Source organism: Rattus rattus, chromosome 15 (assembly GCF_011064425.1).
Source record: "Rattus rattus isolate New Zealand chromosome 15, Rrattus_CSIRO_v1, whole genome shotgun sequence".
Classification (NCBI taxonomy): Eukaryota; Metazoa; Chordata; class Mammalia; order Rodentia; family Muridae; genus Rattus; species Rattus rattus.
Window position 1 is genome coordinate 9113672 of NC_046168.1, and position 13107 is coordinate 9126778.

A 13107-nucleotide genomic window follows, 5' to 3' on the forward strand; every position below is an offset into this window, starting at 1 on the left:
CTTCCACTCTTCACGGTAGCCTACACTGGGGGAGTTTTCTTCCATTTATCGTTTCTAAACACGGCTTAGGGAGACAAGAGGTACTTCTCTTTTAACATGGCTGCTGCGAAACAAACTCAGTCCCTTTCTGAGTCTTCGCTCTTACCTGCTGAGCCACCTCCCCAGCCCTATCACCCATCTCTTCATAAAGCACTTTAACCATCTCTCCTCATTGTTTTCTGCTGTCTCCATGTGCATTTTCATACCATTCATTATTCACTGCAATCAGTGAGTATGTGAAAGGATCTGAAGAGTTCTTTCTCCAAAAGATGTACAGAAATGGATAGTAAGTACATGAAAAAAATCCTAACCACCGTCAGACATGCCGACAGGGTCTGGAGCTAACTGAAGACAACAAAGAACAGCAGCCCACACGGCCCAGTCTGTACTTGCCAATACTGAAGATGCCCACCTCTGCATGCATGAAGAATGAATACTCCCAGAAAAGACCTTTTACTCAGGGCACACCCCTAATGCCAAGTGTGGTCTGAGTCCTGTGTCTAAACCTCAGTCCTGAGGTCCATCTTAAGTAAAACTGAAGGAGAGAAATAAGGTTTTGTGTGATGGACTCCATGCTATGACATGGGCCAAGCCACAAGGTTCATGAACTCTAGCATTTTCATTAGCAGTGACTAGATGCTCCGTGTGATTCTTTTTCCCTAGGCTTTAAGATCATTTATATAAATACTCCTGGTAGGTGTGATCAGCGTATGCTACCATCTGTTTCTGCAGATATGTGGAAGCATTGTCGCTTTTCAAGCATTTTAAAATGAAACAGAGAACCAAAGATATTAAAGTGTTGGAAGGATAAAATGGCAAACTTGAGGGGAAGAAAGTCCAATCTGTAGATATCTACTCTAAATTTATTTCATACAATTTGGTCATCCAATCTACTGTATTTATTATCTCACAGCAATCAGTCGCTGGAAAACTTTATGACAGTATAAAGCTGGCAAGATGTTCATCAGATGGCAGGGCCTTGTAATTGGTCCATCATAGAAAGCTTGAGTGTTCTCACATCAAAGAGCCAGGGGTCATGGTGCACTTAAGGCTGCAGACTTTACATAGAAACTCTACCCCGAGACCTCTGGTCTGATACCTTAGTTCCTCTGCTTCTTTCCCTTGGTCTATGTCTACTGCCAGTTTGGCAGGACATAGCAGAGAGAGGTTAACCTGACTCTTAGACTGTGCTGTTAAGCATTCTCTACCTGGAAAAGTAGAAAAACACGACTTAAGATTGCTTAGAGAGGGCTGGAGAGATGGCTCAGCACCTAAGAACACTGACTGCTCTTCCAGAGGTCCTGAGTTCAAATCCCAGCAACCATACGGTGGCTCACAACCATCTGTAATGGGATCCAATGCCCTCTTCTGGTGTGTCTGAAGACAGCGACAGTGTACTTATATATAATAAATAAATCTTAAAAAAAAAAAAAGATTGCTTAGAGATCTGAATGGCAGGGAAAGTAGCTCATAGGAGGCAAATACACTGACAATTCAAAAGCACTAGTCAGGGCAAGTAAGAGGACTCAGCAGATAATGGTTATTTTCTGACAAGCCTGATGACCTGAGCTCAGTCCCAGAGACCCATATGTGGTAGAGGAGACCCATTTCTCACATCATGAGTACATGTGCCATGTGTAAGCACACACATGGAGAAAGGAGAAAGGCTTTAGTTGTTCTGTGTACTTACAGTCTTTCTAGTAGCCCCCACACTTAGCCCAGTTCAATTACCCATCTTTCTAAGTGTCACTATTATTAACAGACTTTCCTTCAGTGGCTGGTTCAGCCAGGTTACTATTATCTGTATAAGACACCTCAGCAAAGTAGACTAGCTTCTCTGTGACAAGAGTGTCACAACTGTGACACACATAATACATGCACACAACAATGCATGTGTCAACAGAGGAACCTGTCAGTCTCTTCTCTCCTAACCATCAGGTAGGTCCTGGGGGTAGACCAAGGTCATCAGTCTTGGCAGAAGTGAGCCATCTTGATGACCCTCTCCTATGCATTTAAAATTAAAGGCAAAGGCAGTAACATATGATGAAGAAAAAAAAAAGATACTTAAAATTTTCCATTCTATGGTTTATTTGTATAAGGATTTCTATTTAAAACCCCCTTTTTGGAAGGAAGGAAGGGGGGAGAAGAGGAGGGAGGAAGGAAGGGAGGGCAAACCTAACAAAGTAAACTTACACCCACCCTACTGAGGTCATGCTGGAGGTATGGTGAGCGGGCTGGCCATACGTTACCTGAGGACACAGCGCTTCTAACTGACTTGCAGACATCCGAACGAGCTTCACGCCTTCTTCGTTATTGGAGATTGAACAGGCCAAGTTGGCGACCTGCGAGAGGGAAGAGCATGAAGATCATGAAGACCCCTGTAATATGTTCTCCTTGGACTGGAGCAGGGCGGTAGCTGTGTCCTGCTCTGGCCTTCCCGGAAAAGAGGAGATACAAACACACCGAAGACGCCCACTCTCAGGCCGCAAGGACTTCGCAATGTTACATTGTAGGTCCTATCAGAAGAGGTGGCGCACAGGCTTGAAGCAGCTCTAATCTGCCTGAACACCAAGGAAGGAACTGCCAGTATCCACACACAGTAAAATTGCAGTTGTTCTTGAGGGGACAAAATCAAAACTCCAAACTGTTGCTCTCCTTGTCATATGTATAAATTCAAGTTAAGTTTATTTGAACACAGGTAAATTAAGAAAAATTTTAAAACATGGTAAGTGGACCAAATCAGCCGGCTGTGGTGGCACCTGCTTTTAATCCCAGTACTTGGGAAGCAGAGGCAAATGACCCTGTAAATTCAAGGCTAGCCTGGTCTACAGAGAGTTCTGGTACTGCCAGAGCTAGAGATTGTGTCTCAAACAAAACCAAACAGATGGGACCAATGTCACCCTCATAAACAATGAAGGGAAGTGAGGACAACGGAAGCATCGAGAACCTTCCACCCGGTTCTTAGAACGGCAGCATCGCTGGTTGGACCTCCTTGTCTGGCATAGTGTACTTTTAATGTAAATCTTTACCTTCCCTCCCAGGTCTCTATGCCACAGCTGACATAAGCAGAAATGGCTTTTACAGTTGTATCACAGTTTGGCTTGCTAGTGTCCTGGCTGTACTAAAACACTGCTCTTCAGGACAGCTATACCAGAAGACCCTAGCTCAAAAAGAGGGAGGGGTTCTGGAAAACAAAAGAACTAGATGGCATCACAAAGCTCCCTGGTGAGGTGAGAGAGCAACACAAACCCTGCCCACTGCTTCTCCAAGCTGGCTTCAGGCAGTGAACAGGAAAGACAGTCAGACACTAGGATTTTGCTTTCCACCGTCCAACAACTTTATTTCAATTTATTTCTATTTATGCTATCTCAATTTTGTGAATCTTAACACTTACAAATATTTTCAAAATCAAGAAGTAAAGAATAATGTATTCTTGACTATAGTCAGATACAGAGTGGTGAGACATAAAATGGCTGAATTCTTTAAGTCATTTGGTTCCTTGATACAAATCTTATGAAAAAGGCTACAGAAGACTCATTCTTTGTTTTAAAACATTAAAGTGTTTCTGATACACTGTTAGAGCAGTGACACTCTAGAAGAGGACACTGCTTGTTTTAGGCCTGGGAGGAGGAGGCCTTAGTGATGCTTGTCACTAAGTCTTTTCTGGATGAACAAGCTTCAGTACACCCTCGGGGAACAAGACTACTCACTTCTCACAATGACAAACGTGCAAATGCAAGATCTAGACTACAGCTCTGAGTGAGAGGCTAGCCTCGCACACTAGTGCCAGATCTGGCTACTGTGAAAGGAAATAAAGGGAAGGAAAACCTTTACCTCTTACTGAGGAGAACCTGCACCTTTAGATTTGGAACCGCAGTCAATACAACTTTAAAAAAGTCTCTGGGGGAAACAGCTCAACTCAGCAGGCTGTTCTTCAAGGGTTCAGTTTGATTCCCAGCACCTACATGGGCGCTCACAATGATCCAGAGAAAGTGACGCCCTCCTCCTCCAGCTTCCATAGATACTGGGCATATACATAACACTCCATCAGAATCAGATAATAAAATCAGTGTGAAGTCTTTAGCTTGACAGGCACAGGAATGCATATCTTGTAACCACAGCAGCAGGGGGAGCTAAAGTAGGAAGATAGTGATTTCTAAGCCAGTCTGGGCTACACAATAGAAACCTGGTCTCAAATCACTGGGCCTGAAAGATGTAGATTCCAATCCCATCTAGGGATGGTCAAAACCAGCTTGGGCAAATTAGTAAGATCCTGTTTTTCAAACCTTTACAAAGTAAAACAAAGTGTGTATTTGGAGGTGGGCAGCGGCTCAGTAACAGCCTGTTCAGCTAGTAAGTGTGAGGTTTGGGGTTTAATCCCCAGTATGTCAAGGTATGAATCAAGGGAATGGCGAGAGAAGCTGAAGTCTGAATAAAAACAAACAAGAAGCATGGGGACACTCACCCCCCCCCCCAAACCTGAGACAGGTTCTACTAAAACAGCAAGTACCTGGCATCAAAACAACCAGGAAGAGAGAGGAGGCAGTTAGGAAGGGAGAATGGGACATATGGGGCTGACAAATAGGGCTGAGAGAGGTTCCTCGTGGCATAGATCAACCTGGCTATCAGTGACAGCGATGAATGTTCTCAATTCTTTCACATAAAGGCAGGTACTGGACAGCTTCTCACATCACAGGTGGTAACAAATGACCTCACCATTAGAGAAACTAATTGTTTATTTTTAAAGTGCTGAAAAAAAAAATCAATCAATGCCTCATATATAAATCTTATGGAAGAATTCTTTCTGAAATTATTCTTAGGAGGGGCTTATTCCCCAGGTGGGGAAAAATCGTCATGAATTCCTCAACCTACACGGCTGTTTAGCACTTCCACTCCAGTGCTTCAGTAATCCAAATTCCACATACAAGTAAGCTCCACTGTCTGCTACTCTTCACTGGGTCCTAGCTATCCACATATAACTTTATCATATATATTTTTGTTCAAAATAAGTCATGATAATATAATTTTAGGAAGCAGGGTATAAGTAAGCATCACTAGTAACAAATACAAAACAAGATTTATAATAGGGAATTTATTTAAATAGTAAACTATTTTTAAAGTTCTCTATTTCTAAATCTAGCTGCCTAATCTTACAAGTAAACCTAGAAATGGTGCCTCACTAAACCTGGGATATCAGTCCCCACTCCCAGTGAGAAAACAGAAGCTTACAGTTCTGGAGTCTTTGCCTCAAGTCCTGGGATTAGAGGCCATACAAGCAGGTCTGGCAGGTCTATGATCTGCACTATGATCTAACCCAGCCAGGGCTGGGCAGTGCTCCTCAATCCTTCCCACCAGGATCCAAGAGAAAAGAAGAGGCCCCTGGAGAAGGCAGTCTCAGGAGTAACATGACTCTGTGGGTGGAGGCACTTGCTGCCTCCGAGCTCCAGTGAGTTTGAGCTAAGGGACCCATGTGGTAGAAAGGAGGGAGGGTTTGCTGTGTTAACTTGACAAGGTAATAAGTTGGGAAAGGAGAAAGACTGGTCTGGGAACAAAGAAGACTCGGTCTCATATGCACGCTATCATCAGAACTTTGTTAATTGTTATTTGCTAGAGTTTCAGCGTGCCAAGTCACATGGACCCACTGAGGTAGTACACAGCCAGTCATAAGATCAGTGTTTAATTCAACTGCTCTTCACAGAGCCTTCAAGGCCACTTATTACTATATATAAATTCATGACAAAATCAAATATACAATGCAGATCATTCAATTTGCAGTCAAAATACACATTTCAAACTAATAAAGTCATACCCCATGAAGTTCCAGATAATGAGAAAACTGGGAGAGAAGAAGCCCAACAGTTAAAGCGTTTCATCTAGTATGCAATTCTTAATTCACAAGGCAGCAAATGAGATGCAACCAGAGTGCAGCAAATCCCCATCCCAAGGCTATTTTAATGCACTACTGAGGCTGAAGGGAAAAGGATACTAAGTGATACATGGTATCTTCCTTGTTTAACTCATGAACTGTACATTTGAAGAGACATGGATAAGTAAAAAAGAAAGAACACTGATTGCTCCTTGGCTCTTATGATGCACAAGCAAAGGAGGTAAGAAGTCATCAAAAGGACACACAGATATTGCATTAGTGACAAAAAGGTTTCTGACAGCAAAAATATTTCTGACAGCAAACCAATTTCCGCCTTAACATATTTTCGATCAAAGACTAACATAAAGACATCATGAATTTGATATGAGAGAAAAGTAAGGTACAAAAGGGACTTTTGCCTAGAAGCACTACCTCACTCACTATTTGTAATCAGAGAGAGAAAACACAAAGCCCCCAGTTCAGCAACGCAAGCCCTCTGCTCCTCCTCCCTATCAGTGACCTTGAGGATATCTAACATCTATGGACATTTAAAAAAAAGAGGCAGGCTATCCTGCAGGGAGTCAACAAGTTCCACTAATGACAACTACAGTCCAAAAGTCAGTCCTAGAGCCCAGGCAGGCCCTCAGAAATAACAGTGGAGGGACCTCACAGAAAAACTCTTTACCATTATTTTAAGTAAAGCCACAAAAGCGCCTGAATAGTGATCCAACAGGACTTGGTCTCGTGTGTTCATGTATACTTCATCCGCTGTGGGCACTACAGGACCTTCCCACCTTTGAGTGAATGGAGCCATAATTTAAGGACTGATAACTTTACAGGACACTCTCACACTAAAGAATTTTGTATCCTATTTTTATATCCTTCATATGCTATATAAAGAAATTATTTATATTAAAGCAACACACACACACACTCGATTCCTAAAATAGTACATCTGCTATGTTCCAAATTTGTGTTGGTCATATATTAAGAGTACTGAAATAATAGTTTTTTGGTTTTTTTAAAATAAATTTTGTTTTATTTTATTTATATGAGTACACTGTAGCTTTTTTCAGACACACCAGAAGAGGGCATCGGGTCCCATTATAGATAGCTGTGAGCCACCATGTGGTAGCTGGGAACTGAACTCAGGACCTTTGGAAGATCAGTCAGTGCTCTTAACCGCTGAGCCATCTCTCCAGCCCAAAATAATAGCTTTTATCCAAACTACTCAAAGTTTTGAATCCATTTGAAAAAATAAAAGTTTTTCAAATATTCCTTCAGTCCATTTCATTATATGAACCTTACATCATATGAAAACACACACACACCCACACCCACACCCCCACACACACACCCACACCCCTCATAAAACCTGCATTTACTTTTATCTTTCCCCCATTCTCTATTAGAGGATAATATCCACATGGGTAAGGATTTATTATTTATTACTATAACTCTAGTTTTGTTTGTTTGTTTTGTTTGAGTCAGGGTGACTATCTTGCTCTGGCTGTCGGGAAACTCACTCTGTACCCAGCTAGCATTGGACTCAGAGATCTACCTGCCTCTGAATCCCAAATACTGGGATTAAAGGTGTGAGCTTCTACTCTTGTTTAGGAAGTCTACAATGTTTGCTGACATAATCTTTCTTAACCTGAGATAGGTTAAGAAAATGCCTAGGACTTGAAGCAAGCTGGTCAGAGTAGTAATATCTTGGAGCTGTAAGCTGGCATTTGAAAAGTGGATCCTGTAGGGGCCTATGACCTTATCTTGTAGGTCTATGCTAGCTAATTCCTGACATATAGCATCAGAACTCGACTGCAGAGTTTCAGAAAGATCACTCCTTCCAAACACACCTACAAATATTCCCAGTGGCTATAGAATTTGATTCTCTCCTGTCCGTCTATATCCATGTCTCATCAGCCATGTATATATTTTATGTACTGTTCTTGATTCTGCTGAAGCACCGAGGGAAAATAGGCCCTCATATCAAAGTTGGCCTGTAGACATTTACTTCAGCTAGAAGGCAACTAATGAAAAGAATGAAGTTGGGATTAACAAAACACAGCAAAGCATTTTATCTTTGCTAAAACCAAGTCTCTGGAGTCTCTGGTTAGCTCACGGTGTGCCACGATAATACAAAGGTTGTATGGGGAGGAGAAGTCTTGTCATGAAAGAAAATGTTCTTCTTTGAGTCTGGAATTTTTGAGGCTTCTGAAACACTTAGAAATTAATTTCCTTTTCATGGACACAGTAATTATAAATCTTACTGTCTCATTTATAAATATAATCATAGCTTTGCAGAATGGCACTGCATAGCTTGGGGTCATGCCTCAAGAAGTGAAATCCTGTATCCTTTCCTATACAGGTAAGATGTAGGAGAAGGTGTAGAGGGCATGCAGAGGGCAACGAGGTGAGAAAAGGGTTAGAACTGGGTTGTGATGGGGAACATCACAGTCTAATTTCCAAGGACCATGTTCAGAATGAAACGAAACGTCTAAGTCTGGATCAAAGTTTTCAATGACTCTCAAGTCCAGTTAGTCAGTGATTGACTCAAATTCCGTCTGTTTGTCTGGTTTTCTTTCAAACCAGGGTCTTACTATATGTTCTGGTGTGTGTCCTGCAGCTCATTATGGAGAACAGGCTGGCCTTGAACTCAGAGAGATCCCCTTACCTCTGCCAGGGATTAGAGGCATGCAGCACTCTGCCTAGCTACCATTTCTCAGTGCTGTCAGTCCACTGACAAGGGGCTCATGAGCTCACTACTGGGGGTCTGCAGTAGAGGCACGTAAGCTGGGTGAAGCTCTTCAAGACTCAGTTCACTTAAAAAGGATTATGGAGTTTATACAATGCTGTGTACCATAGTGCTAAGGCTGAGGACGACTAAACTGGCTTTCTCATGAGAGTACAGATAAAAACTGCCCTCTCTCCAGCTGTTGATACACCAGACCTTGATGCCTATCTTTCAAAGGAACTTTTTAGTAAGTAGGCTACTTATAAGGGACTGGTTTCCTGAGCACAATTTCTGTCCACTTGGAAATTACATCTCAGACTGTCATGACTGTTGTGAACCAGATTATGTTTAATGGAGATACAAATGAAACTCTCCAATTTTAGTTCCAAATGTCAGAATCATTAACTTGAATAATAGGCTGACCTATGCATTCTGTACATAATTTTGGTCAGAAAAACACTTCAATCAATATTCAAACAAAATAATTAGTAAGGTGTTTAATGTGATTACTGATGTTTACCTTGAAATAATTTTAGTATTAACTTGGGCTGTGTTACTAAATAAATCACATTTTACATACTGACCACTTAATAACGGGCTTATGAACTATTTATCAATTATTACGTTTCTGTACTAAGGTTATGTGTGCTTTGTGTATGTGTGTCTCACTTCTAAAACATATCAATAGTTAATGAAACCATGTAAATTCATTTAACAAATGAAGAAGAAACCTAACTTATCTGGAAATTAAGTGTTAATTCACCTTTTCTAATTATTATTTTACAAGCCAACCATTTCCATATAGATTTCTAATGTAAAATTGTGTATAATTAATTTAGTGGATTTTGGGCTTGTTTACTCTTCAAACAGTACTAGGCCAAGTCTGCCTTAACCGTGAGGTGAAACACCGACCACATCTATCACTCTTTCGGTTCTCAGAACACAGGTCTCACTAGTGACCTCAGTTTACAGGTAAGGCATAGGGACTGACAAGCACTGACTGTCTGGGATGTGATTCTAGACAGTGCTTATCAGGAAATGGCCAGTTTGTAGCTGCTTCCATTTGGCACACCATGCCAGTCTTGCTATAATATCATGGTCTAGCTTTAGCTACACCACTACTAGTCAGAGATGGTGTTCAGTTTCTAAGACAAAAGCTATCTATGTAATCAATCAATGTAAACTGACAGAACAGTAGTTATGCTAGAGCCCCAGTGAAAATGAAAGACTATTTATAAATGGTGAGCCCTTGAAGCCCTACAGCCTATTCAGTCATAGGATTAAAACCCACCAGTCACCTGTGCTAGTGTGCACTTACCTCAATCAGTTTGTTGGCGTGTTCACGAAAAACCTGGGCATACTCCTTAACCTCCTTCTCGTTTCCATTCTTTGCAGCTTCAATCAGTACTAAAAGAGGGACATTGGTCTCCAGGAAGGAATCTGATACGTGGTCCATGACAGCTTTGCGAAGCTAATAATGAAATTGCATACATTTGATTTGGTTTCTACTATGAAGTTAAACTATGATCTATCTAGTGGAAGCCTGTGAATCTTTCTCGCTGTGAGTGCAGGACTGCAGAGTTTATGCTTTACACTACAGCAGCAGGATTTCAGTTTTCCAGACATTACCTTTTACATTCATTGGATCTTACAAAGCTAAACAGGGTTACAGTACCATTCTCGATTGGGTTGGCACATAGCTTTGGAATACATGTAATTAGCCTAATTAGTTAGAATTCAATGAAAAAAGGAGCAGTTTCTGGTTTATCTGTGAGAGTTATCACACTATAACCTTTAAATTGTTATCTTTCCAATCATTGTTGACACTTGATCCACCAAAGTTTTATACCAGTTATGAGCAATAAATGTCTGTACTAGTTCCTGAAAACTGTCTAAATTCTCATCACAACTTAAATCTTAATGTTATATATTAAAGTACATATTTAGTCAACACTAACTTCCTTTAAAAACTTTTAACAAATTTAATTTCAAAATGTTGATGTGAACATATATCATTAAAGGAACAGATTTTAAATTTACTGACATGGAAAATTCAGCATCTCCATCATTGCTGCACTTAGATAAAAAGACACTTCTACCAGTGGGAGCAAACTGACCACATAAAGCAGAATGGGCAGACCATGAGGAACTGGAATCTAGAGCACGGCCCTTTGAGGTTATTTCCACATCCCCAAGTCATCTTATTGATTTTCCTGCCTATACATCCTTTTCACCCCGGAGCTAATTTATTCAGTTCACCCCAGAGGGAATGTAATAGTCTATGTCCCTCTGAGATTTTTTTAGACATTAATAAGCTTAGTAGCAATAGAACAGAGTCATTTTTCTTCAAAGATTTACCCTTTCCCTTATTAAAAATATAAGCCTGTATTTATTTGATTCTTAATTAAAACTGGGTCTGAGACTTAGGAAACACAATGACCGTCCCATCGTTCGGCTCACCTGTCGACGCAGGTCCCTGGTCTTCTTGGTCATTTTATCTATGGCAGAGTTGAGTGCGTCGCTCCTCTCCTTGCGTCCAGCCTGAGTGAACAGATGCTCATGTGAGTGCTCTACAGGCAGCCTAGTGCAGTCTACAGACCGTGTTAACACAAGAGTAAAGTGGGCGTGAGGTTTCTGCACAATCCTATCTCTATGTGTAGGGTGTTTGAATATGTCTGTGCATTCTGCATGGACTGCTGCCCGTGGAGGTCAGAAGAGGGAGTTGGGTTCCCTGGAACTGGATTTTGAGCCTCCACGTGGGTGTTAGGAACAACCCAGGTCCTGTAGTAGAAGTAGCCATTGCTCCTCACCACTGAGTCATTTCTCCAGCCCACCCGTGGCAAACACAAACAATTTTTAATTCAAAGATGGAAAGCAGGCAGTGGGAGTGCTTATATGTGACTTCATCTAAAAAATACAATCTTGTACCTCAAGCTCATCATCTGGCTGATCATTGAAACTAAGAGTTTTTCTAAAAGAGACAAAAGATACTTGGGGAACAAGGAAGGGTTTAGCAAGTTTGGAATTCATAGTGAGATTCCATCTCCATAAACATCATCTTAGTCCAAAGTTCAGCATATAAGTCCATCACCAGCACCAGTTTTTCTAGTGCTGCAAACAAGAATAAGTTATATCTGATGTTGAGCTATTAGACAATGGAGTTGAATAGCTAAGTATACAGAGTGCTTGCCCCACAATCACAGAAACAAATAACCTAGCAGAGAGGCAGCACTCTTGTAATTCCAGCACTGAAAAGGTACAGAGAAGTAGATCCTTGGGTCTTTATGACCAGCCAGCCTAGCCTAATTGGTAAACCCAGATCCCCACAACAAATTCTATCCCCCAAAACACGGTGGGTGACTCCTGAGGAACTCCTGAGGCTAACTGCTTGCTTGCATATGCACATATACAGACAGACAGACATATGCTACGATTCAAAATTTAAATAAAAAGTAAAATGTAAAGAAGCAAAAGATGGCTCTTGATACTAAATGGCAAACAAGTTTTATTTCTTGAATTTGAAAAATTAGAACAAGTTATGGTAGCATATGCCTCAGGCCAGAAACAAGCAGATCTCTGTCAGTGGACCACTTAACAGCTACACAGTGAAACACTCTCAAAGCCAGAAAAAGAAAAGCTTGGGGGGAGGCAGAGAGGGACGGAACACACATACATGGGGTAAGGTGGTCAATCTTAGGTGTCAGCCTTCAAGAGCCAGCCACCTAGGTTTGTCTGCTTTTAAGATTTTTTAAAAAAGATTTTACTTATTTTGATTTTATGTGTTGAGTGTTTTGTCTGAATGCATGCTATATGCAACATGTGTGTCTGGTGCCCGCAAAGGCCAGAAGGGGCATCAGATTATCTAGAACTGAAGTTAATGATGGTTGTCAACTGTACTGTGGGTGCTAGAAACCAACCTGGGTCCTGTGCAAGAGCAGCGAACACTCTAACTGCTGAGTCGTCACTGACCCTCTGGGAATCAACTGGGATCCAGGTCCTCTGACATTTCCCAATCTCCAAAACAATACATTTTAAAAGTAAGATGTGGGTTTGGAAAAATGGCTCAATAGATAAGAGCTGCTCTTCCAGAGGACCCAAGTTCAAAGTCCAGAACCCATTTGGTTCTGTAATTCCAGTTTTACACCATCTTCTGGTCTACAAGGGCACCAAGTATACATGAGGTACAGAGGTATATGTAGGCTAAACACCCATCCACATAACATAAAAATTTTCAAAAGTTTTAAAGTAAGATGTGTTATGTTAATACTATATTATACAGTTCAAATGAGAATGGTGGTTTGTAAAATGTTTTCTAGACCTTCTATGCTAAATTTAATTTAACTGTATTGAATAGGAAGAAAAAAAACCCACATATTTGTCACTTAGAAATGACTAAATCAGCATCTCAGGGGTTGAAATTTGATCAAGTAATAAAAATTAACCAGAAACAAAGAGATCAATTGAAAGA

General features: G+C 41.0%; 1 protein-coding gene across 1 annotated transcript in view; it reads right to left on the minus strand.

Moving 5' to 3' along the window:
- The window catches only part of Ctnna1 (catenin alpha 1), a 128999-nt gene that overhangs the window by 14341 nt on the left and 101551 nt on the right, over positions 1-13107 (minus strand). The window contains exons 8-10 of the mRNA XM_032885963.1: positions 11100-11180; positions 9958-10110; positions 2289-2381 (exon numbers count right to left, since the gene is read on the minus strand). Of these exons, the coding sequence (XP_032741854.1) occupies positions 2289-2381; positions 9958-10110; positions 11100-11180 (327 nt within the window). The remainder of the gene's footprint in view (positions 1-2288; positions 2382-9957; positions 10111-11099; positions 11181-13107) is intronic.